Raw genomic sequence first — 22,610 nt, forward strand, 5'->3', positions numbered from 1 at the left:
GCTTTGGGTATTTTAAGTACATTTTTCTGGTGATACCTGTGTACTTTTACTTAAGCAGAATGTTGAAAGACTTTTACTTGAAACAAAGTATTTGCACATTGTGGTATTGCCACTTTTACTTAGCTAAAGGATCTGAGTACTTCTTCTACCACCAAATGAGAGTTGAGTGTCTGCGTGACTTACATACTGTATGTACCTTTTGCATTAGCAGCAAGTTGTGCTGGTCTTGCTGCCTTGTGTATCTACATGTACAAACACAAATGTGTCTGGGTTTGTGTGTGTGTGTAATAGAACAGGAGAGGGTGTACTGTAACTGTGTCATGTGTTACACATGCAGAATATTCACAAACTTGAACTGCGGTAGCACTCCAAAACCAACATTTCATGTAATCCAGATTCTTTGTACCCAAACGGTGTGCAGACTTTATAAAAACAAAAATTTGATAATTTTTAATTTTGCATGTACATATCCTGACTGATGATGAGTTTAAGATTCATACGGAAAAAAAAATCATTTAGTAAGTGTTTCACAAAATTTAAAAAAAAGTAAGAAACCTAGCTGACTTCTGTATTCTTTTCAGTTTCCATCCACTAGGGGTCAGACTGAGCCATGAACAGACTGTACAGTTTATTGGACATTACTGACTGGGCTAAATGATTTCAATCATTTGCACTCAAAATTTGATATTTTATCGGTAAAAGTGGCACAACTACCAAACCCTTCTGAAACTCTGAGATTGTAACCAGTAGCAGCTTGTGAAGCCCAGTAAAATTTACATTCCCACTGACATGTGAGTTGCAGTGATTCTTTACCATTTTCCTGACACTATATGAGCTTTTAGCCAGGACAAATAGTGAATCTGTAATATTTTATTTTTACCTCAAATTATGTCCATTGCTCTTTGCTACACTGATGAACTTTTCTCTGGGATCTTGTTGTCACTGCTCTGCCTTCATACCGCTTAATGTGACACCCCCCACAGTGCAGTTAGAAGCCGTGATTCACAGAAGAACAGCTTGATTTGTTAAGATTTTATTGAACATAATGAAACAGTGGACGGGTTAATACACACATTACCTACTGTATATATTGTATGTCACAGCCACTCTGACTCAAAACTATTCTTAATTATTCTATAAGTCTGGTCTCAATTAAGACACAAGAAAGGCCACTGGGAATGTGTTGACACAAAAAGAACGAGGTAACACAAATCTGAACAAGGCCGTTCTCCTTTAAAACTCCTAGAATACAATATAATGGGAGGAAATAGTGAGGGGAAAAAAATTTGTACAGTGAAAATTTATGTCAAGTATACATTCTTGTTTGTCCTTCAATGTCTACAAGGCACCTGCTTATCAAAGTCATTCAGTATTATATCATTTTATAATAAATACAGAGAACTGCTCAATGGACAAGTCTGCTGAATTTGTAATTTATGGTCTAACATGTTTGATTAAGACCAAACATTCATCACAGAATCAGTTGCTTCAATAGACCAGCTCACTGTTTTAAACAATATAAAAGTGTATTTTCTATTGCAGCATTTGTAGTATCAACAGCTACCTAGGAAAATAAACTTCAACTCAAGCTGTTTCCTACCTATGCAATTCAGATTAAATGGTATGTGTAGGTTTCCTGTTAAGTTTAAACCAAAAGGGACTGTAGGTCTATTCACCAACCTCCCTGTTAAAACCAAAGGTGGTTTTGGTCACTGCAGTTGCTGTTGATGTTATCCTTAACGTCACTTTGTCTCAATTTACTTGAATTCTCATCACGGCTTCCTGCTTCTGTTGCACGTCTTGGAAGTGCAATGTAAATAAAGTAGATCAAGTGACACATGGTATGAGAGCTACAGGACAGGATGATGTTTCTGTCTTTGGCGTGAGTCTTTACAGACAGCATCCATCTTCTTATCACAACTGTCTACATATATCGTAAGAACAACACTTTGGATGCTGTTTATGTGAATCACACAAAAGATAACAGGAAAGCAAAACAATTCATGTTAGAAAATTGTATTCCAAAAAGCAAAACCATCCTTCCAGTGTCCGTAGGATATATTTGATTGTCACTGACTGTCATCATTCCTGCACCCTGCTTAAACCCATTTGGTGCAATCATCTGCCATTTGAGTGAGAGGACACTGAAACAAACGTTGTACATAGAAGGGTTCTTAATCACGTACGTTCTGTCTTACATAACTGATCAAAACACTGAACAACAATGCAAATGTAACTATGAGTTGCCTACGGAAGGGACAGTGAGTGGCCCAGTCAAGAATGCAGCTGAACAGGGCGAGGATCTGTGTGTGCTATAAGCAATTAAAGAGGGTAATAGAAAGAAAAGAGAGTGAATGGGGCAGGCGTGTTTCGCTACACAAGACTCCCTGGCCATGACACCACAGTCAATGTGACTTTATTCTTCTGCAGCTTGAGCATGGGGATGAGAGAGGAGTTGTTCATTCCCACTGTTGTGGCTCCGTTCACCGCCACAATCTCATCACCGCACCTGGAAGGGAACCACAGACCATTAACGTGGAGAGTAAGAGCGATAAAAGGATGCAGGAGCTCATTCCGGAATGTGGGTGTCAAACTGGGCTTAACTTACTTGAGGCGTCCATCAAAGTGAGCAGGTGTACCAGGCACAATGGTTTTGATGAAGAAAGGCTGCTGGCCGTGGCTCTCCTCGTAGCCACCGACGATACTAAAGCCCCAGCTCTCGTTGTTGGTCTTCTGCAGGACAATGTCCCGGCACCAGTGCATGGGACTGAAAGGACGAGGGCAGAGTCAGCGCTAACTCTTTGACATCAAAATGAACAGAATACACAAGTGGACAAGTAGAATGCAGGCTCTACCTGGGTAGTCCCAGCCAGCGAGTCCACAGCGGTGTCCAGCTGAGGGCGTCGTCTCGTGGGTCATCCACAGTGTCCAGTTCGTCCTTGTTGGCAGCCTCTGTGTCCTCCTCTGAGTCCTCGGAGAGAGTCTGGATGACACGGAGGGTCACCTGGGACTGAGCAGTCTGAGCCTTTAGCACAGAAACGGCCTCATTGTAGGTCAGCTGGGTTAGATCGACACCGTTGATGCTCAGCAGAATATCGCCTGAGGAGACAGAGATGAGGTTGTAAACAGACACTGAAATTCTCTGGTTATTTAAGAGGATCTCTGTGTTCAACATGAGGAGTAGTTTTGAATTGAATTTCTTTTAATTAACGGTGTACTCAATTTTCTGTCAATTTAACCATATGGATGAGACTGGATAACAACAGACTATGTCTAAATGAAGCCATCTAAATTGTGTAAAAACGATTGGGAGAAATTATTTTGGGAGGAGAAAAACACTGTTTAGTGTTTAGTCTGGAAGAAGGGCTAAAACGGAGAGAAAGGGATGCATTTACAAATTTAAACGTCTTAATGTGGATGTACTTTAAGGAGGCCACACCTCTCCTAAAGAAGCCAGTGTGAAGCCTCTATTTTAGCATACATCCTCTGTTTAAGTGTCCACATTGTGTCGCTGAACAGAAGCAAGTGAAAAGAGAATTGCCCTCTCTTTTAGCTAATTGTCACATTGTAATGGATTTGCAAACAGAACTGGAAATGGTTTCCCATAAACAGGTTCCTGCTGATGTTAACTTGAGTGTATTTATTCAAAATGTTCCCACAGAATTACTAACCTACTCTTGATACACTCACAACTCCTTTCTGTGCATTTACATTTATCAACGGTTAGTTAGCAAAGATTAGTTGATGAATTGGTTAGTTGATCGACAGATAACTCATAAGCAATTATTTTTAATAATCGAATCATCAATTTCAACATTTTTCAAGCAAAAATTCTGAATATTCTCTGGTTCCAGCAAGTTAAATGTGAGGATTTGTGGATTTTCTTTGTCAGACATAATAGGAAATATATTATCTTTCGGTCAGACAAAACAAAAAGACGTTGCCATTTTTCACAAATGATTATTCCTTAATTAAAATAGTTAGATGCAGTCCTTGCCAGTTTAATAACATTGCAAAGACTAATTGCGAAGCTCAAAGCTTCAAATACAAATTCCTTATTAAACATCAATAACACACATCACCAGATGCTGCTTTGTACCTCTTTTGATGGTGCCGTCTCGGTGAAGACAGCCGACAGGCTGCACACTTGTGATGTAAACGGGCAGACGGCTGCGAATGTCCCGCCCCCCGGCAATAGTGATGCCCAGGGAGAGCCGAGGCTCCTTCTTCAGGCTCACAGTCTTCTCCTGGCTGGAAAACCCACCTGGAGGATCCTTTATGAACGGTGAGTTAATACCAATTAATACCAAGCAACAACAAGTCATTAATATTGATCAACATATGTAACATACGTATGGATTTTTAAATAAAATATGCTGGCCTTGTTCAGGATGCCATGTTTCACAAATTCTCCACAACAATTTTTGTTTTATCTCATTTTGTCACACACACACACACACACACCTCCAGGATCCTTTGACTTAATTGATTCCTCTTACAAAACCACTCGTAGAAACAAATGTGAAACATTTGAGAAGGAGCTGAGAGGTAAGGGTAGAGGTAACGTGTGAGGATCAACACTCTGCTCTCGTAGTGGAAAAGATGTGTGGAAAATGACAGCTTCAACCAGCCTCCTTGTTTCTCTCTGGAGTCTATAAACCATCAGAAGGGAAGCTGGGGGGAGGAGGGGGCTCTTCCTCCCCCCCAGCAGGGATCCCATCCCCCCTCCCCCCCCAGCAACACGAAAAGGCTCAACTCTGCAGGCGAAAGCTAACTGTTACCAGCTTTGATCCTCTGCCACCCAAAGAAACAACCAAAAAAACAACAAGCCAGTGGCCCTGTAGCAGCAGAGTGAGCAGCACCCCAGGCCTTTTGATCACGACAGAGGGAGGCTTTCATCTCCGATCACTGACGCAGGTGTCTGCTCTCAAAGCTTCTCACCCCCGACTGGGGAGGGTGGGTTGCTTTTCTTCCTACTGACAGTGTATGGTACAAATGAGTGTGACTGACAAAGGAGCGGTCATCACAATTACACTGTGTAAACAGAAACATGTAACGTTTGTAAGATACTGCGAACAACATTGCGGTTAGTGGTGTATGAGGAAGTTGCAACAGCTGGAAAGAACCCAAATAAATCTAGACACAAACCGTGTTATTCAACCATTAGTTTGCGAGGAAATGTTCTGTGTTACCTTCATGTAGGTGGACCGGCGCCTGAAGTACTGCATCTCAGGTGCCCTCCTGGCTGCTCTGCTGTGTTGTCCCTCTCTGCTGCTTCCTCCTTCCTCCTGATTCTCTGCAGGTCTCATCACCACAAAGTTCACACGTACCTCACTCGCCTAAATGTACACAAAAAAGGTTGGGGTTTTCATTTTGAAAGTTTTATTTGTTTTGTGCAATTAACAACATTTAATTTATATTACTGCCGACCATTTCCATGCCATGACTATCTGGCAGCATCCAGGGCTCCAGACTACTTCTTTTTTTTTTTTACTAGGAGCACGGTAGCCCCTAAATGAAAATTTTAGGGACAAAGACAGAAAATGTAGGGGTGCACACCTTAAATCCCCATTAAAATTCATGATAAATGCTTTGGTGATAAATACAGAAACTACAATGTGCTGTTTAATTTAAGTTCACAGTCACATTTGAATTGAATGGTGCATACCAAATACACAATCAGAATAGTAAACAAAGCATCATTACTGTAAATGTACAGTACTACTGCCTCATTCAGGCTCTCTCTCCATCCTTCCTATCTGTCTTGGGGGATGAAACTTCCATGGAAAGGGGAGTATCTATCCAAGTGTCCAACACCCAGAGTGGGAAAGACTAAGTGAGCCAGACAGAGAGAAGCTCACGACATTCAAAACACACAACCACTATTTTTTTTGACGAGGTAAATAGTTCTACATTTGATCAGCAACTGTGTATTCAAAATCAATATTAATGTTTATGGCCAAGCAAAGCAGAAATGCAAATACATCGGTGAATGCACAGGCATTTAAGTGATATCCCGCAGTTGTGGAGTTGAAATAAAATCCAGTCATTTTTGTCTGAGACCAAGAGAACCCGGAGTGCTAATGGTAGGCTAACTCCTTATCGGCTATCACAATGCATCAGTCTTTAGCAAACAAAATGGATGAACTTTGGCTGTGTAATTCAGCTCATGAATGGATTATGAACCGCAACATTGTGATTTTCACGAAAATATGGTAACGACAGCCCCGTGCAACAGCATTGCCCAACTACTTGTAGGATTCAATCGTCAACATCTTGGTCACTATTATTTATCACTTTTCTGTTGTGTGGTGTAATGAACGTTCTAACTGGGTGGGTGGTGATGAAACAGTGGATATGACACATGCCTTTGGTGTGGGAGATCAGGGTTCAATTCCCGCTGCGATACATCAACCAATGTGTCCCTGAGCAAGACACTTAACCCATAGTTGCTCCAGATGTGTGTCCTCTGACATATAGCAATTGTAAGTTGCTTTGGATAAAAGAGTCAGCTAATGTAACTTCCAAGCGAACAAGGCTTGCTGCTTTTAGACCTTTTTTGTTATTGTTAAATCCTTGTAAAAGTCATTGAAAGCAGTGACTCTTCTGAAAGCATTTAGTTTGTCTGCATTCAGGTGTTTGTGGGAAACCCCATGTGATGATGGGAAACTAGCCATAGCCGAACATCAGTCTTTTATGATTTAACTTGGTTTAAAAAAATTTTTTTTTTAAACATCATATGTGCAATACTTTTTTGGCAACAATCAACTCAAATCTGTCTGTAATTTCTTAAATGCACCAACAGAAATGAGCTCAAACTAGTCCATGCTCACAAATACATTATCCTAATTACTAAACATACTTTAATAATAAGAATTGGCATGCTTTAGAAAAATGTATTTGATAATGTTGCATGCGTTATTTGTAGTTAATGTGCTAAAATGTACAAAATCATATCTTCGGTCCTTTAATATACTGTACCTGTATGATCTGGGCAGCGCTCTCAGGTGTACCGTGCCTCAGGTCATGTCCATTGATGGCCAACACCTTGTCATTGTTCCTCAGTTTTCCGTCTTTGGCTGCCAAACCACCAGACAGCAGGTCCAGGATGAAAACGCCACTCTCATCAGATTTGCGTATGAGTTTGATGCCAAGTGGTTCGGTGCGCTGACTCTTCATTAGAGTCACCTGCAGGACCGTGCCGGGGTTGTTATTGGAGGTAGCGTTGCCATGGGGACTGTGAGAAGGCTGGGAGGCGGTGGAAGTGGTGCAAGAGGAAGGGTAGTGATCAGACCGTGGATCCCTTGATTTGAAACCTTTCTCCTGCATAACAGTGAGCCTGAGGAGGTTAGGCTGCCGCAGCACTGCGATGGCCCGGGCGTGGGGGACTGAAGCCAGGCTGACATCATTCACCTGGAGACAAAACGTCACAGAGAGAAGAAACAACAGTCAATGGTGCAGCAGCCTAATACAAACATTGCAGTACACACTGTTTGTAGATGCTGGCACTATAGAAAGTTAGAAAATGGGTTTTGTTGAGCAGAAAAGTGAGATTCACCAGAATGATCAGAACCAAAACAAATGCTACAAGTACAAATACAAGTTGTCATCAGCTTGCCTCTTCTGTTTAAAACATTTCAAAACAAAATATGCCTCAGAAATCTGATGTAAATTTGGCCTTTATAAATTTCAATGCATTGATTCAAGGGGAAGACAAAGATTGATCCTAGTGATGCAATCTTCACTCGTCCTCACCATATCTCTTTACATCCACCAGCTTTCCACAAAGCCAAAAAAAACTGCAGCTAATGTTTCACATCCTGAAGGCAGCCTGCTGGAAGACAGGGTTTTGTTTGCATTTCCACGTTTGGGATTGGTTGTCTACGGTGGAAAAGCAACAGAGCTGAAGCTCAAATAGTTTATAAGATCGGTTTACAGCGCTACCATGTTCCAGGGGACCCGGAGGGTAGAAATACAAGGAGGGCATTGTTGGAGGACAGGAAACTGCAACTTATTAAAATCTTCAGTTATATTTTGAACTTCCAATCTCCTCTGTGGAAATCAAAAGTGTTACTGTGAATAAACCACACTCAAGTAGTTCATAAATGTTTATAATATTTACTTGACACCAAACTCCATAATTTAGATAATAAAATGTCTGTAAAATGGGAATAGCATAGTGGAACTAGAGCTAGAACGATTAGAAGATTAACAGATAAGTATTCTGCAAGTAAAAATGTATCAATTTTCAAGCAAAGATGCCAAATATTTAATGACTCCAAGTTCTTACATTATAGAAAATTGAAGATTTTTGGGTTTGGACTCTTGGTTGGACAAATTAAGATAAGATATTGTAATCAAATGGAATGTTTTAATCAGGTAAAGCTATAAACACATTAACCACGCCTTGTAACGATTGACTTAAGAACCGGTTTATCTTGAATATCTACTTTGTATTAACTTGCTGCAAGCACCATGTTCACAATACCATGAGAATGTGATGACAAGTTGTTTATGCAAAAATATGCTGAACTGAACCGTGTCACGCTACGCCACTACTATACATCTGAATTCCCATGCTGAAAAAAAGATGAGTACTTGACTTTTCTCATTTAGTTTCTGAGTCTCTCACCTCTAAGATGTGGTCCCCCGGGGCCAGTCTGCCATCACGAGCTGCTAGCGAGTCCCGGACAATCTCCTGGATGACTATGTTCCCTAGCGGTGTGTCTTTCCCCCCCACAATGCGAAGGCCCAGATCCTCTTCAGGCTCTTCTCTGAACAGCTCCACCACGTTGGCCTCAGCCACCAGACTGGACCGCAAGGGGGTGTTGTCTGGAGTGATGGCGAACAGATAAGACAAGTAGAATACATATAACTGTTTATTAATTTGTATGAAGCACACACTCCCACTCCTCTGCTCTTGTTGGCTGATTTCACTTCTTCTTTTTTTTTTTAAATCACTATTAAACAAACAGTTTGTGGTAATCAATCATTCCAATATGAAGTTTTAACACTATTCACGTTAATACCTGGGAGTGAAAAAAACATAATTAAAAGAATAGTCCATTGATCCAGACTGCATCCTGCCTAACTGATAAGACTGAATGACATGGGCAGGGGCCGTGAGACATAAGCAGCTGTGCATGGGCCCTTAAAATTGCTGTTATTACATACTCTCCACGACAATCTCTAGGACTCCCACTATCAGCATACACAAAAAGTTCAAACAATATTTATACCACTTGCTCACTCTCTATATCTCAGTCTTGGTTACCCTGAACATTCATCTCTCCCGTCAACGTACTGATTTGGTGTAGCCTCTCCCATCAATCTAGCCTATCTTAATTCAATTATTCATATTCAGGTGTTACAGAAATGTCATGGTCACAAATAAAAATACAACAATTTAATTTGTTTGTTTTTCTTAAATTATCGTAGAATGGAACAAAGCTTCATGGGAATAGGGAATGCGTTTATCCAATGAACCGATTGCAGGTCAAGTGTATTTACAGAAACGTAGGGAGATAAATGAGCGACTACTAACTAAAACGGGTTAGATAGCCTATTTGGTAGTGATTATCTCCTCAATGCAAGTAACACCATCTCAAATGAGCTCCATTTTAAGTAACCAGTCTTGGGTTTGAAATACCTTCTTCATAAACAAAACATTTATGATCAGTTTTATCTGAATGAGTGGCAGTATTGCTATTTGTAATGTCCTCCATTAGTCCTTTTGCTATTTGCAATGCTAAAACTTTAAACCTCAATATCTAAAAACTTATATGAACGCAGATATAACCTTATTCTGAAGTAGCAAAATGTTGGTATGGTATTGACTAATTAGTGGTCATATTTTGTTGGGAGAACGCAATTATCATTATGCTGTAAAAAGAATAATTGTATGTGCGCCTGTTCCGTTTTTTCACACAGTTTTAGAATTCAGTCAGACTCAGCCGAGCGATAATGCTGATCAGACAATGCTATGAGAAGTATATGATGTTATATTTCAGCATCTGTTTAGTAATAGAAAACCAATAACAGCTTTAAACCTACACTTTATTGTCAAGAATGTGCATTTGTCTAGTGCCATCTAGTGGTCAGGTCTCATATTTCCGTTAAGTCCTTCCCAAATGCGTAGACTTGGCTGGCGTTAGAACAGATGGAGGAATTCCACACAAAGAAACATTGCATAATTTGGGTTTAAAAAAATAGATTTTGTATGTGTTATTGATAAATGGAGGGTTGGACCGGTGGTGGGCCGGTTCCGGCAGAATTTTCGCAGTTGATTTTAGTGCCCCACTCCACCCCTGGACATGGGTGTCTGCGTTGTAGTTTCCAAAGGTCTCAATTTTTGCCCCTCCAGAACACAACAAAACGCTGGAGTTTTCAAACTTGAACAGGTTAAGCAGTGTTTCCGAATGTCTGCTTTTAGGGGCTTGGAAACAGCGGGGTAGAGTGGACACGAGGCGTAAACGAAGCAAAGCATATTCAAACAAAAACGTATTAGTGTAGATGTAGCTTTAGTCCCACAAGCACTACAAAGGCATGTATTCAAGAGATAGCATTACTTGGAATATTCAACATGTTGCTATTTTTGTGCAAATATTTATTAGGGTTGGGCAAGTTAACGTGTTATTATCGCGTTAACTAATTAATTCATTAACGCCGACAATTTTTTTTATCGCGCACACAATAATTTCTTTATAATTGTAAAAGTTTGTTGCTCACAGGCTTTGTAAATACTGCAAAGTCGAATTTTCTTATCACCGGAGTACTTCCAGTCTGAAACATCGGTCTGAAAATCGCAACGACGACGGCGGGTACGAGATTCCCTCAACACGCACCATCACAAGAATACACAAGTTGTATGAAAAGGAGAGGACTGCAAAACATACACCCGCTGTTTCTCTTGCTAGGGACTACTGGACTCACGGGGTAACCAGAATTATCTCGGAGTAACAGTGCATTATACTGATGAAAAGTGGGCGCTGCATTCACATGCTCTGACTGACATTAGGCTGAGACATGCGCAGGACACTTTTTTGAAGTTGCACAGCAGTGAAATGTGTAAAATAAAGTCCCCGCAGTTAGCACAGATAGTACGAATAGATACCAAATATGATATCATGTCCCCTGCTTTGCGCACGGTCTCCCACGTTCTGTCACAGTGTCTCTGCTTAACAGTGCGTTGGACAGTGTCCCTCAGTGTCTCTGCTAAACAGGGCGTTGGACAGTGTCATTGCTCTAATATATGTTGATATATACTATATCAACAATAAATAAATATAAAGCTTAATTTAAGAATTTAAAAGTGTAAGCTCATTGTATTTCCTTTAAGGGATTTTACGAGCATAAAACAGTAATTTCATTAAAATAGAAATTATAATGCCTGCCATGCCAACTTCTCTGTGGACACTGATTACCAGGTGCTATGTCTATGTACTATGTTTTAGTGGAAATTGGCCCCTGGTTCTGGCTTGCAGGTTGCTTTTAGGGTTTTTTCCAGGTGATGAAACTGTTTGGTTAATACATCTGTGAGGTGTTACATGTTCCTACAACTTGCCTGATGATTCACCTGTGACAGACTTGGAATCAAACCCTTAAGGCTAAAGACATAACCATCTTGTCCGTGTCTTTCGACAACCATCCACACAGGCACAAGGCTTTAGGTTTTCTCTAATTAACCCAAGCCTGGTGTTAGAAAAGTTATGCTTGCTATAATCTTGGCTTCGTTTAAGTGTTAAACTATTTGCATAACAAACTGTGCATTAATTTCCGTTTATCATGTGATAATCATGATCCTCACTGACCTTGTGGAAAGTACAGAAAACCCCTGAGGACAGGGCATGTGGAGGAGACATCAAGCCTGACCAGAGACACTCTCTTTGTTTGAATATTACTCCTTTTTCCCTGTAAAAAGCTACTGTTAAGGTATGTCTTCAGTCATTTGCTGTAAACTGACTCTACTTGCTGCAAGTAAACAAACTTTTAAGAGTTTATGAATTATCCTAACATGGGAAACTATTTCTGTTCAACCTAGAAGCTTCTATGAACATTATTCTGTGTCACTTCCAGCCACAGTATGACCAGCCTCCTATTGCGAAACATTTCAATAGAAGTGTTGATTTTAATTATTATGTTTGTTTGTACGTGGGTACAAAGAAAACAGAAAAGTCCCTGTACTTACGCTCTGTTATTTGAATAGAAAACAGTCTTGTGGGACTGAATCGCAGATAAAATGTTGGTTGTTAGTGTGTTAAAATGACTCCATACCATCCTCACTTTCTTCATAGGCAGGATTAATCAGCCCAGGCTCAGGTTGATCTTTGGTGGGATTTCGGGAAACCGTTGCTGAATGTTTAGCATCACCAGACGACTCCCCGTCACCCTTACGCCCCTTTAGCTCATTCCACGAGGGCCTCTTCCTCTTCTCTGCTTCCTCCCTCAGTCTTCTAAAAACAGGACATCTGGGGAAAGATAGGAACGTGGAGGAAACTAGTAAAGAGAATGATTTGGCTAGTGATCAACTAGTGATTTCACTTTTAGAAACAACACAATTTTATTGTGAAATAAAAGGGGGTGTCCTAAAATGTTTCAGGTTACCAAGGAGTGTGAAACAAAATGGACGCTTAAAGTGTTTGGAGAGGGCAAAAAGGAGACAAGAAGAGAATATTCATTCACAGGTTAAGAAGCGAAGCACTATGCAGATGAATAGACAATTTCACTGCATTGCAGGGTGTCTGGGCGAGACAGGTTGAGTCTGATTAAGTCAGTCAGAGTGCTTGGACTGCTGCTTGTTCCATATGCCTGAACTTTGTCTCCATATTGTTTGCACAGAGAGGCTGCAGCAGGACTATCTGCCACCCACAACTGAATGCGTCATGGCTGGCCACCAGGATGATAAGCACCACACTGGCCATGTGGAAAAACAAGCCAACTGACCAGCACCTCTCCTTAAGCTTAATAATAACAAGTTTATGCGTTCAAAGAGGGACCAAGCTAGGGGAATAAATGCCACAGCTACAAACAGGGGAATAACACAGCTTTTGAAAGTACACATAGAAGAGAAAAACAATGTTGATGACAGTTGTTTTACATTCCTGAGAAGTAGTCCAAATTATTTTGACATGACTTCAACTTCAGATCTTATGTTAGCCTTCAAGTGTAAATGCGTGCATGCAGATATGTATATGGGAGAAATTACATTTGATACACCTTACAAAAAAAAGGTATCCATCCACTTCAAGGAATAGTAAGGAAGCTTTTTTGCAGAGCGTTAGATGAGAAGATTAATACCACTCTACATCATAAATGAAACTACATCCAGCTGAAATTTGTCATTTTTACACTTTAATTTCATATGGATTAAACAAATGTGTGAAGTAGTGAATTTAAGAGGTACAGGTAGGCAGACAAACCCAAACAAAGGTAGATTTTCTCCATTCTTCCAATTTTTCCACTAAGCTAAGCTAACTGGCTGCAGCTTCATATTAACCTGACAGACATGACTGTGATAGCAATCTCTCGAAAAAGTAAGTGTAATTCCAAAATTGTCAAACTATTCCCTTAGTGACCAGTCAGGGGGATTTGTTTTCAGTGACTAGTAGGATGGGACAGTTCCACACCTTAGAGACAATTTAATTCAACTTTGTAAGTAATATGTCATTGTCATGTTTTTATATGCAGCATTATGTTGCTATGAATTATTACCCCGTGATCACTGCTTTGTTTACATGCCCACCACCTTGCACTATAATGTGCTACCCACCACCGTAACATACAACTCTTCAGATGTGATCCCGGATTCTTCCTGATATGCCTTGGCCTTCATTTGAACCTGTGCTTTGAATCCCTGCTAAAAACCTCTCTGTGCCTCTTGACAAATGGATGAAATTCAGGATTATAACCATAGTAATCTATCATCCATGCATTATCTTAATAATTTGTGTGAAACAGTCTGTCGTTGGTAAGAATTTCTGATTTGGGTACTTGTTGGCTTACCTCTGCTGCAGCACAATAGGCACAAATGTTATGAAACTACAACTATTACCAAAGGTTTGAAAAGTAGTATTTGCCAAACCATTGTACAGGTTTACATTACATTGAAAGGCTGCTCATAATATTGTGAACACCCCTTTCTATTTGATAGAGGGGGAATATTTGTTTGTATATATATATATATATATTTAGCCAGGTTGAGGTTTAACAATATCCACTAAAACTGATCATGGCCTGTCAGCATCCCATTCAGAGTCTCACCTGTTGTGTAGGTGAGGCTGCAGTTCACAGCGTTGCATCTGCTGCTGACACTCTGAAGAGTGGGGGCACATCACAGTCAGCTTGTCCAGCAGGTTCCGAACCAGCAGACTGGAAGGACGGCATAAATGTAACTGCAGTCGCAGGCGGTCCACAGGGCAGAAGTCCTGCTCTTTCAAGAAGTTGCTCAAACAATGAAAGCAATATGTGTGGCCACAAGGGGTGTCCATAGGTCTGAGGAGGGGTTGCAGGCAGATGTGGCAAACCAGTTCATCATCCACCTCATCTTGGTACTCATACAGGTGGCTATCCAAGCCCTCATGCTGCTGGCCACACTCTTTACACACCCGCGCCCATGACAGACCCGGAGTGCTACTGCTGCCGGCAACTTTGGTTTCTGTTGTAGCCATTGGCTGAAGATCAGTCCAAACGTCTTTGGAAATAATCAGCGTCCTCTTATCTCCTTAAAAACGGTCTGTTCACAAGTCTATGTCTGCATGGCCAAGGCTAAAATCCATTCAAACTGGGAGAGTGAAACAATGATCCAGTCAACAATGTTGTCGCCATGTCTTCATTTGATTTTCTGTAGAGAGAGAAACACAGTAAGGCCTAGTACAGAAGTTGGACTATTTCTACTCATACCAGCTAGAGCCACAGGAAATGACAAATCCACAGAGCAGCAGCAATATGGCAGCAAGCTGCAGCTGCTTCCTCTCAGCTAGTTTCCTGAGGGACAAAAGGAATTCTCATCTTAGCTAAAAGTCACCGTGCTCCACATTGAAAGGGCTAAACTCTGTGAAATGAGGCAAGAGTAAAAGGAATAAAGTCAAACCCCTGCTAATGGAAAGGAACAAAGGCATGGCACTACACGAGAATAAGAGTTTTGAATGAACTTGGCAGAAATGCAACCCCAATCACTAATGACCCCTTGAACCCAATCGGTAGTGGTCTCCATCCCTTTGTGCAGCTCCTAATCTCCTTTACTTCTCTCAAAAGAAGAGGGCTGATTAGGATCACATTCTTTGGAGATTTCTTTTCTCCTTTTAATCCATATCTGAACAAATATATCCAAATAAACTGACATATCATAAATTACACTGAATACACATTCTCATACAGGTTAGGATCATAAAATCTAGCTGGTAAGATAAATTGCATCCACTTAAACAGTGCATGCTTGGACTTAACGGCTCATTATGGTTGGGAGAAAAAAGCACTATTAAGTTGCAGTAAATGGCATGATTTGAGAAGAGTTCATGCTCTCTGAGAGGCTAAAGATCCACCACCAAATATCACCTTAAGACACTTTGTCCTAAGAACATAAAGGAGTACAGAAGACTGTTCTCTTGTACATTACCACATATGAAAATGAAAAATATAAGCCACAACACTACCTTTTCTATGTGACCCAAGTCCAAGATTTCAAGCACAAAAAGGCTGCTTTATCTTCAGGGTTATTGTCTTGGAGTGACTCACCCGAGCTGATATCTTCCCATTAGCCACTGCACACAAACACAAGACTCTAACCTCACAGCTGCCTGAAGCCTTAATGAAACCAGAGTCCTGCCTCTCCAGCAGCACACACTTAGAATTATGTGTGTGTGTGTACGTGTGTGTGCATGTACATCCAGCGTGGATGTGTATGAGCTCTGACTGCACCGGTGTGAGGAATGCAGTGGGGAATTGTTGTAACTAGGCAGAGTGAGGCAGAAGTGTTCCTTCTGCCTCTGTGTGTGTGTGTGTGTGTGTGTGTGTGTGTGTGTGTGTGTGTGTGTGTGTGTGTGTGTGTGTGTGTGTGTGTGTGTTCGGGGGATGGGGGCTCAGACTGCTGATGTTGCAATACCACAGGTAAAGCATTAAAGTACTCTCCGCAGCTGAATGACTGATTGCAAACACACAAAACTCATAACAGCCTTTCCCCATACATTACACTGGTTGAGGTCACACACACAAACTGGCCTTCTTTCTCTTGTTGTCTTTACTTTGTACAAGTGATACCTTGTCCTGAAATGGATAGGGGTCATGGATCCTGTAGCACAGAGAGGGAAACAAAGTAGAAAAGAGTCTGTGCTCTATTTATTTGGAAATCATATTACGTGGTGCATAAATGTGAAACAAGAGATAAACAATACAACACACATTAAATACACCATGCTGCCCTACTGCAAAGGATATGTCGCTTTATAGCCAAGGTTTAATTTTTTGTTTTGTGATAAAGTAACGTGCACTAACAGGGAGTCTCAGTTGACCACAGAAATCACCCAATGGATTTCACAGAGGATGAAACATGTCTTCATCAGAGAAGAGGTCATCTTCACAGGAAGACATACAGCGACCCTGGAGATTACTGGGACCTTCCCGCTTATTGTATCTGAAGGTGGCTTGCTCTGAAGCTATCTATCACTGTCCACCATTACCACACTGACACAGCAGTATATATCCATGTTTCTCAAGGATACAGGATGACATCAATAAAAGCTACTCGTCTTACGTGTAGGGATCGACTGATATGGATTTTTTTGTACGATGCCGATACTGTTTTTTTTCCCCCGCATTAGCCTTAGCTGATGATTGATACAGGCTGCCGATTTTTTTGAGCCGATATTGCTTTTGCTCCCTCAATTTACATCAAAAAATGTAAACCCTGCCACACTGGATTTGTTTTCGGAATCTGCTCTGCCATTTCTTTAAACATAATAAACAAGTTTTAAATGACATAGTGGTTGCGTCATTTGCCATCAGCTAGCTTTTTGGACAGGCTATTTCTGGGAACAAAAAGTGTTCATTGTGAACCTTGAAATGTTTGAGTTTGCTACAGTGTAACCTTTCTGGTCTCTCTTTCTTCACCTGTTCTTTAGTTAACTGTAGTTCAGTGGTGTAACAGTTAATAGAGGTCCCCTCTTAATATGCTACACAGAGTACCTCTGGTGGTAGTTATACATTACTAATAAATATGTCCCGTAGATCTCAAGAGCTCACACTCAACACTGCACTTCCTTGGGGACCCTCGGCAATACACCGGCCAAGTGTGAAATCGATCAAATAAACTGATGGTTGTCGAAAAAATTGAAGGACAGTCAGGGACTCCTTCCATTTTAATTAGATAAGTTAAGTGAATTATTGAGTGAATATCTGGGGGTTGTGGACTGTTGGTCAGACACCTGAGACTTAGGGTAAATTGTTATGTGCATTTCTTTAATTTAATTCTGGAAATTCAATTGACCAAATGGTTAAGGAAATATGTGGCAGGATTTGTAATTAAACTAAAAGTTAGTTGCAGCTCCAAACTGAATATATTTGGGGTTTGGACTGTTAGAGAAAACAGGCAATTTGAAGATGTTACCTTGAGACATGTTTTATTATTTCTGACTAGACTCAAGGATTGACTGGTTAATCAAACAAATAAAGGAGTAAGCGATAATGAAAATTGCTTGCAGCCCTAGAAAAGTGTAAATCAATCAATCATCAATCAAATTTTAAATTTAAATTAAACATGGTGTCAGTGCACTTTACAGCAACACAACAATTGAAAAGCATTAAAGCAGTAATAAACAATACAGAACGAGCAACATAAAAAAAATAGTAAGTCAAAAATGGTTTGATGGGATGGATGCAGAAAGGATGGTGTGTTATCGTTGGCTGAAGTATAATATACACATAAATGTATATTTTCATTTCAATCATCTGTTTTAAAAAATTATTAAAATATTTATATTTAAAGAAACCGTTGAAGTCCATGTTTATGAAACTAACACAACAAGACAATGAAAGTGTTTTTACAGGTTAAGAGCCAACCAAAGCATATCTGCTCAATACAACCAGCCTTAATGAGGGAACGCCTTATCCAAATCAAATGCTTTGTAATCATGTGACAATCTAAGCTTTAGAGGGAAATGTCTGTGGACCAACAGTGTCCTCCAGTCTCCCGGAGGATTAGCCTACCTACCGTAGAGGTGGCGTTCTTTTAAAGCCGAGCTAAATCCCTCACTTTGATGGTCGATATGAGTGAGTCACATGTGCAGCCACACCCTCAGTGAACGCAGGTGAAGCCAAATAATTTCTAGATGACTCCATGAGACAGGAGGTGTGTCAAGTCTACCTCTGCCTTACGCAAATGTCTGGGACTACCAATATAAATAAATTCTGCACATGAAGTGGAAAATGAATCAACTTACTATCCAGACAAGAATGACTCTTAGCCATTAGTGTTAATGTATGACATAATTAAGTAAAAAGCTCCAATACGTCTAAGATTAAACTTTTATGGCGGCCTAAGTTTCATGTTACTTATGAGTTATGTAGGTATTTTCTCTGATCAGTAATTAAATTAAAATACCATTTATTTATCTACTTTGAGCACTGTTTGAACATTATGTAACTGCTATAGTAACAACATGCAAAGTCATCTAAATACAATGACCAACATTTGCATTGCATTTCTGTGTACAGGAAATAAATCAAAAACACAATCCATCTGAGTGGCATTATTTTCCAAAGTGTTTTCCAACCAAACTTCTTCCCAGTTCGTACTTTCATACAACTACACCAGTTGGATTCTCAGCCTCACTTCAGACACACACATGGTGTGGTGGTACCAGTGTCTCGCCGCAGGTCACACAAGGAGGTTAAGCTTATATTCACAGGGCTGCTGAGACTGCGACTGTACAACCCCCTACCTGCACATATCAACCAAACACCACCAATGGCATTATCAGCCAAGGATGTTGCCTTTGTATTCAGCATTAAGGGCAGAAGGTAACTAATAAACAAAAGCCTTGTGCACATTTCCTAACAGTGAAAGTCATCCACTAAAACAACCAACTCAAACAGAAATGAGTGTTATTACTCAGCTGATGATTGATTTTTGGCAAAAAAAGATAATGGTCAAATAAAGCTGGTTGGGATCTAGATTTTAGTAACCTTCACAACGTGTTCTTTTTTCCTCACCAACAATTCATCTTAAAAACTGTTGTCTGTGTACTTGCAACAGCTACTGCAGACGTGGCACAAATACTAAAATACTTTGGTCACACTAAAGTACTGTTACTTTACTGATACTGTATATTACTGAAGGTGAAGTTGATTACTCTAGTTGAAAAGTACAAAAGCATTCCTTTTTTAAAAACAGGTCATTAAAGTAACTGCATAGCTGCACAAAATCACACTAAATATGTCAAATGTTAGCATTTGTGACTCTTTTTTTGCATGTTGACCAGTGTTAGTGGTTGTTCTCCCTCAAGGTACCTTTATTTTCACAATGTTATGTTATCGCAATGGTATTGATAAAGGACACATTATATAACAGTGAACTAGAGTGGCTTTGTTAGTTTGACACTTATTGCATAGAGAAGAATCATAGGGCAACCATTTACTTATCTTAGATTTGAAGATGTGCAACCTATGTAGTATTTTAAACTATGATTCCATTGTTCCTTTGTAATCTGGATATTTAAAGATTTTCCCCATTTCTCTCTTATGCCAGAAGTGTCCACCTTTTCATCTAGACTTGCTGACATTGCTGCTATTAATCACATCACACCACAATGTCACTCTTGCCTTCTAAACGTGTCTTTGTCTTATCTTTTCCTTTGTCTAGTTTCTATTTTTACAGCTATTCTTATTTTAGTTTTATAGCTCTCTTACTATTTTTACTTTCTCTATTTAATATTTATTTCTGTCCTTGTGCTGCTGCAACAACACATTTCCCCTCTTGGTTTCAACAAAGACTTATTGTAGCTTATGTTCTATAAACTGATCATGTGTTTTGTATGTAAAATTGTTTCATCAGTAACTACAGCATTGAGGTAACTGCAATAAAGTAACTAGTTTATTTCCCTGTCTTGTAAAGTATAAAGCACCATTAAATGGAAATACTCTAGTAAAGTACACTCAAAATTGTTAATGTACTTAGCTCCTTTCCACCAATGATGTTGACTGGCAGATAGATAGATAGATAGATAGATAGATAGATAGATAGATAGATAGATAGACTTTAATGACCCCAAGTTGGGAAATGATTGTGGTACAGCAGCAAGTTATCCAGGCATTCCACGGTAACAGTAAATACAAAGTAAATATACAAATAATCATTAGAAGAGATAAATATCTATAGAATAGCCTACACAATATGTTACAATAGTAGCCTATATTCCATAATCCATGTGCTATGTATTTATAGATGAAAGTAGCGATCAGGAACTTCAGAGTTACACTTTTATACATGACAAAGCTACTCCATAACAGTAACAAGGACATTTGTAATCACTTTTTCACCCCTGCCTGGATGTGTGTGTTGTCACTGGGACCATAAATAACTCACTGCCCCCCTGATGTCAGCCCATGACTGCTGGTTTGGTCCTAATCACTACACCACGATGTGACAGATCCAAATGACAGAGGAGGTAATAAAAGTTAGCCTTCATGGGTATCGCTTAGGTTGACGGTATCTCGGTTACAAAATAACAGCCGTAAACCTGACATGGCTTCACCTTCAGCTCATATAACCTGCTGAGAAAGAGCTAACTGCTACACACCTTGGACACGGAAACTCACTTTCCGGAGTGAATATGTGCTCTAATACATCTACATTGAACCATTAAACACGAGCCTTGAACACCCACAACAGCGAGAAACAGCTTTGTGTAATGTCTGGGTACATAAACGGACAGTGTTATCTTAAGTAGAGACCGAAACTCGCCTTACCTGTGTGAAGGTTGTTTTCCGGAAGCAGCTAACGTATCGCTAAAACAAAGAGAACACTGTGAACTCAATAAATAATGAATTTAAAACAGCCTCCACAAAACACCGGGGCAGCATCTACACCATCGAGGTTTTCTGACATTTTTCTTTACCGCAATGCTGTCGTTGAATTATCCCAACCTGATGTCCCAGGTGTAGTTCAACCCACAGGCAACGGCTGGGCGACTTTCCCAGTTTCGAGCAAACATACTTGGAAGCCAAACGCCGCAGGACAGGAAGAAGCCCATGCAGGTGTAGACAGTACTGTGCCCAGTTACTGTAAGTATCGAAAAATGCAGTTATGTAATTTTCAGTCATTTATAACAGAAGCTGCTCGCCAGTCTGCAATCAAATGACAACGAACTGTTATTGTCTTGCATGCAGAATAGTCCATGGAAACAATACATTTGCCCATATTATGTAGCATGTTTGTTCTGTGTAGCACAAACGCATTAAACAGTTCTACTCAAGTAAAAATTACATATCATCGTAAAAAAATAGGTTACTGCATTGCATCCAATTGTTAATTAAGTAAAAGTACAAAAGTAGTATCAGCAAATATAGCAAGTAAAAGTACTTAATATGCACAATGGCCCATTTCAGAATAGCCTGTAAGTGGATGATAATTAGTGGTAGATTATTTTGTACATCGCTTGTACATATATTGCAGCTGGTAAAGATAGGGCTAATTTTAATTACTGCTTAACCTATAATGACATCATAATATATTAGTTGAATTATACTTACTAAATCTGCAAAGTACCTAAAGCTATTGCACAAAAGAGAGCGGAATAAAAAGAACAACATTTCCCTCTGAAATGGGGTGGAGTGGCATAAAATGGAAATACCCAATTAAAGTACAAGTATCCTAAAATTGAACCTAGGTACAGTACTTAAGTAAATATACTTAGTTAATGTCCACCACAGTTGTTAGTACACTACTGGTGAGTTTATTAGTCTATAAAGATGTCATACAGTGAATAAATATATTATATTTTGTAACTGGCAGTGTAGTACTACGTATAGTTTTATATTTGACATATACAGTATACAGTGCTGCTCATAAGTTTAGGAACCCATGCTATAATTGACTAAAAAGAGGAATACAAAAATCATCTTTTGGAAATTGATCTTAATGCCTTAATTTAATACAATTAGGAAAACTCCAACCTTTATGGACACCAATTTTCTTTTTGAATGAATAATGTATCGTATATAAATGAATGTTCCTCCTTAAAATACAGGGGGCATAAGTAGACACACCCCTATGTTATATTTCCATAGAGGCAGATCTTTATTTTTAAAGGCCAGTTATTTCATGGATCCAGGATACTCTGCAGCCGGATAAAGTTCCCTTGGCCTTTGGAATTAAAATAGCCCCACATCATCGCATACCCTTCACCATACCTAGAAATTGGCATGGGGTACTTTCCATAAAATCATCTCTGAATGCAAATGAAACCAACTATTGGGTTAACTGAAATAAAATCATGCCAATCTCTCACAGAGGGTTTTTTACACAGTATTGCTACTTTTACTATGACTTTACCTTTACTTCATACCAGCCTACATTCCAAACTTGTTGTCTTACCAAACATATGTAAGGAAACTCCTGG

At 39.8% G+C, this 22,610-nt stretch overlaps 1 protein-coding gene across 4 annotated transcripts; it reads right to left on the minus strand.

Annotated features, from left to right (window-relative positions):
* Window positions 1-1,017: 1,017 nt before the first annotated feature.
* On the minus strand, window positions 1,018-21,355 carry lnx2b (ligand of numb-protein X 2b). 4 transcript variants are annotated; one of them, XM_032527289.1, is made up of 11 exons: window positions 21,108-21,355; window positions 20,959-20,997; window positions 14,260-14,839; window positions 12,274-12,467; window positions 8,633-8,832; window positions 6,982-7,413; window positions 5,193-5,339; window positions 4,100-4,274; window positions 2,856-3,099; window positions 2,609-2,767; window positions 1,018-2,509 (listed from the first exon to the last, which is right to left on the minus strand). In XM_032527289.1, the coding sequence occupies exons 3-11, from the start codon at window positions 14,664-14,666 to the stop codon at window positions 2,374-2,376; spliced, it is 2,094 nt and encodes a 697-aa protein (XP_032383180.1). In that variant the 5' UTR covers window positions 14,667-14,839; window positions 20,959-20,997; window positions 21,108-21,355; the 3' UTR covers window positions 1,018-2,373. The 4 variants fall into 4 exon arrangements, with proteins under 4 accessions (XP_032383180.1, XP_032383182.1, XP_032383179.1 ...); XM_032527291.1 differs by having other exon boundaries at window positions 12,283-12,467; window positions 20,959-21,259; XM_032527288.1 differs by having other exon boundaries at window positions 20,959-21,257.
* Window positions 21,356-22,610: the final 1,255 nt, after the last annotated feature.

This window comes from Etheostoma spectabile, chromosome 10 (genome assembly GCF_008692095.1).
Source record: "Etheostoma spectabile isolate EspeVRDwgs_2016 chromosome 10, UIUC_Espe_1.0, whole genome shotgun sequence".
NCBI lineage: Eukaryota > Metazoa > Chordata > Actinopteri > Perciformes > Percidae > Etheostoma > Etheostoma spectabile.

Excerpts from the sequence above, each read along its gene's own strand:
- lnx2b (XM_032527289.1), bottom strand. The coding sequence starts at position 14,666 with ATGGCTACAACAGAAACCAAAGTTGCCGGCAGCAGTAGCACTCCGGGT. Across the intron at positions 12,468-14,259 it reads CAGCCTCACCTACACAACAG|ATGTCCTGTTTTTAGAAGAC; the intron begins GTGAGACTCTGA and ends ATCTTTCCCCAG. Across the intron at positions 5,340-6,981 it reads GCGCTGCCCAGATCATACAG|GCGAGTGAGGTACGTGTGAA; the intron begins GTACAGTATATT and ends GTGTACATTTAG.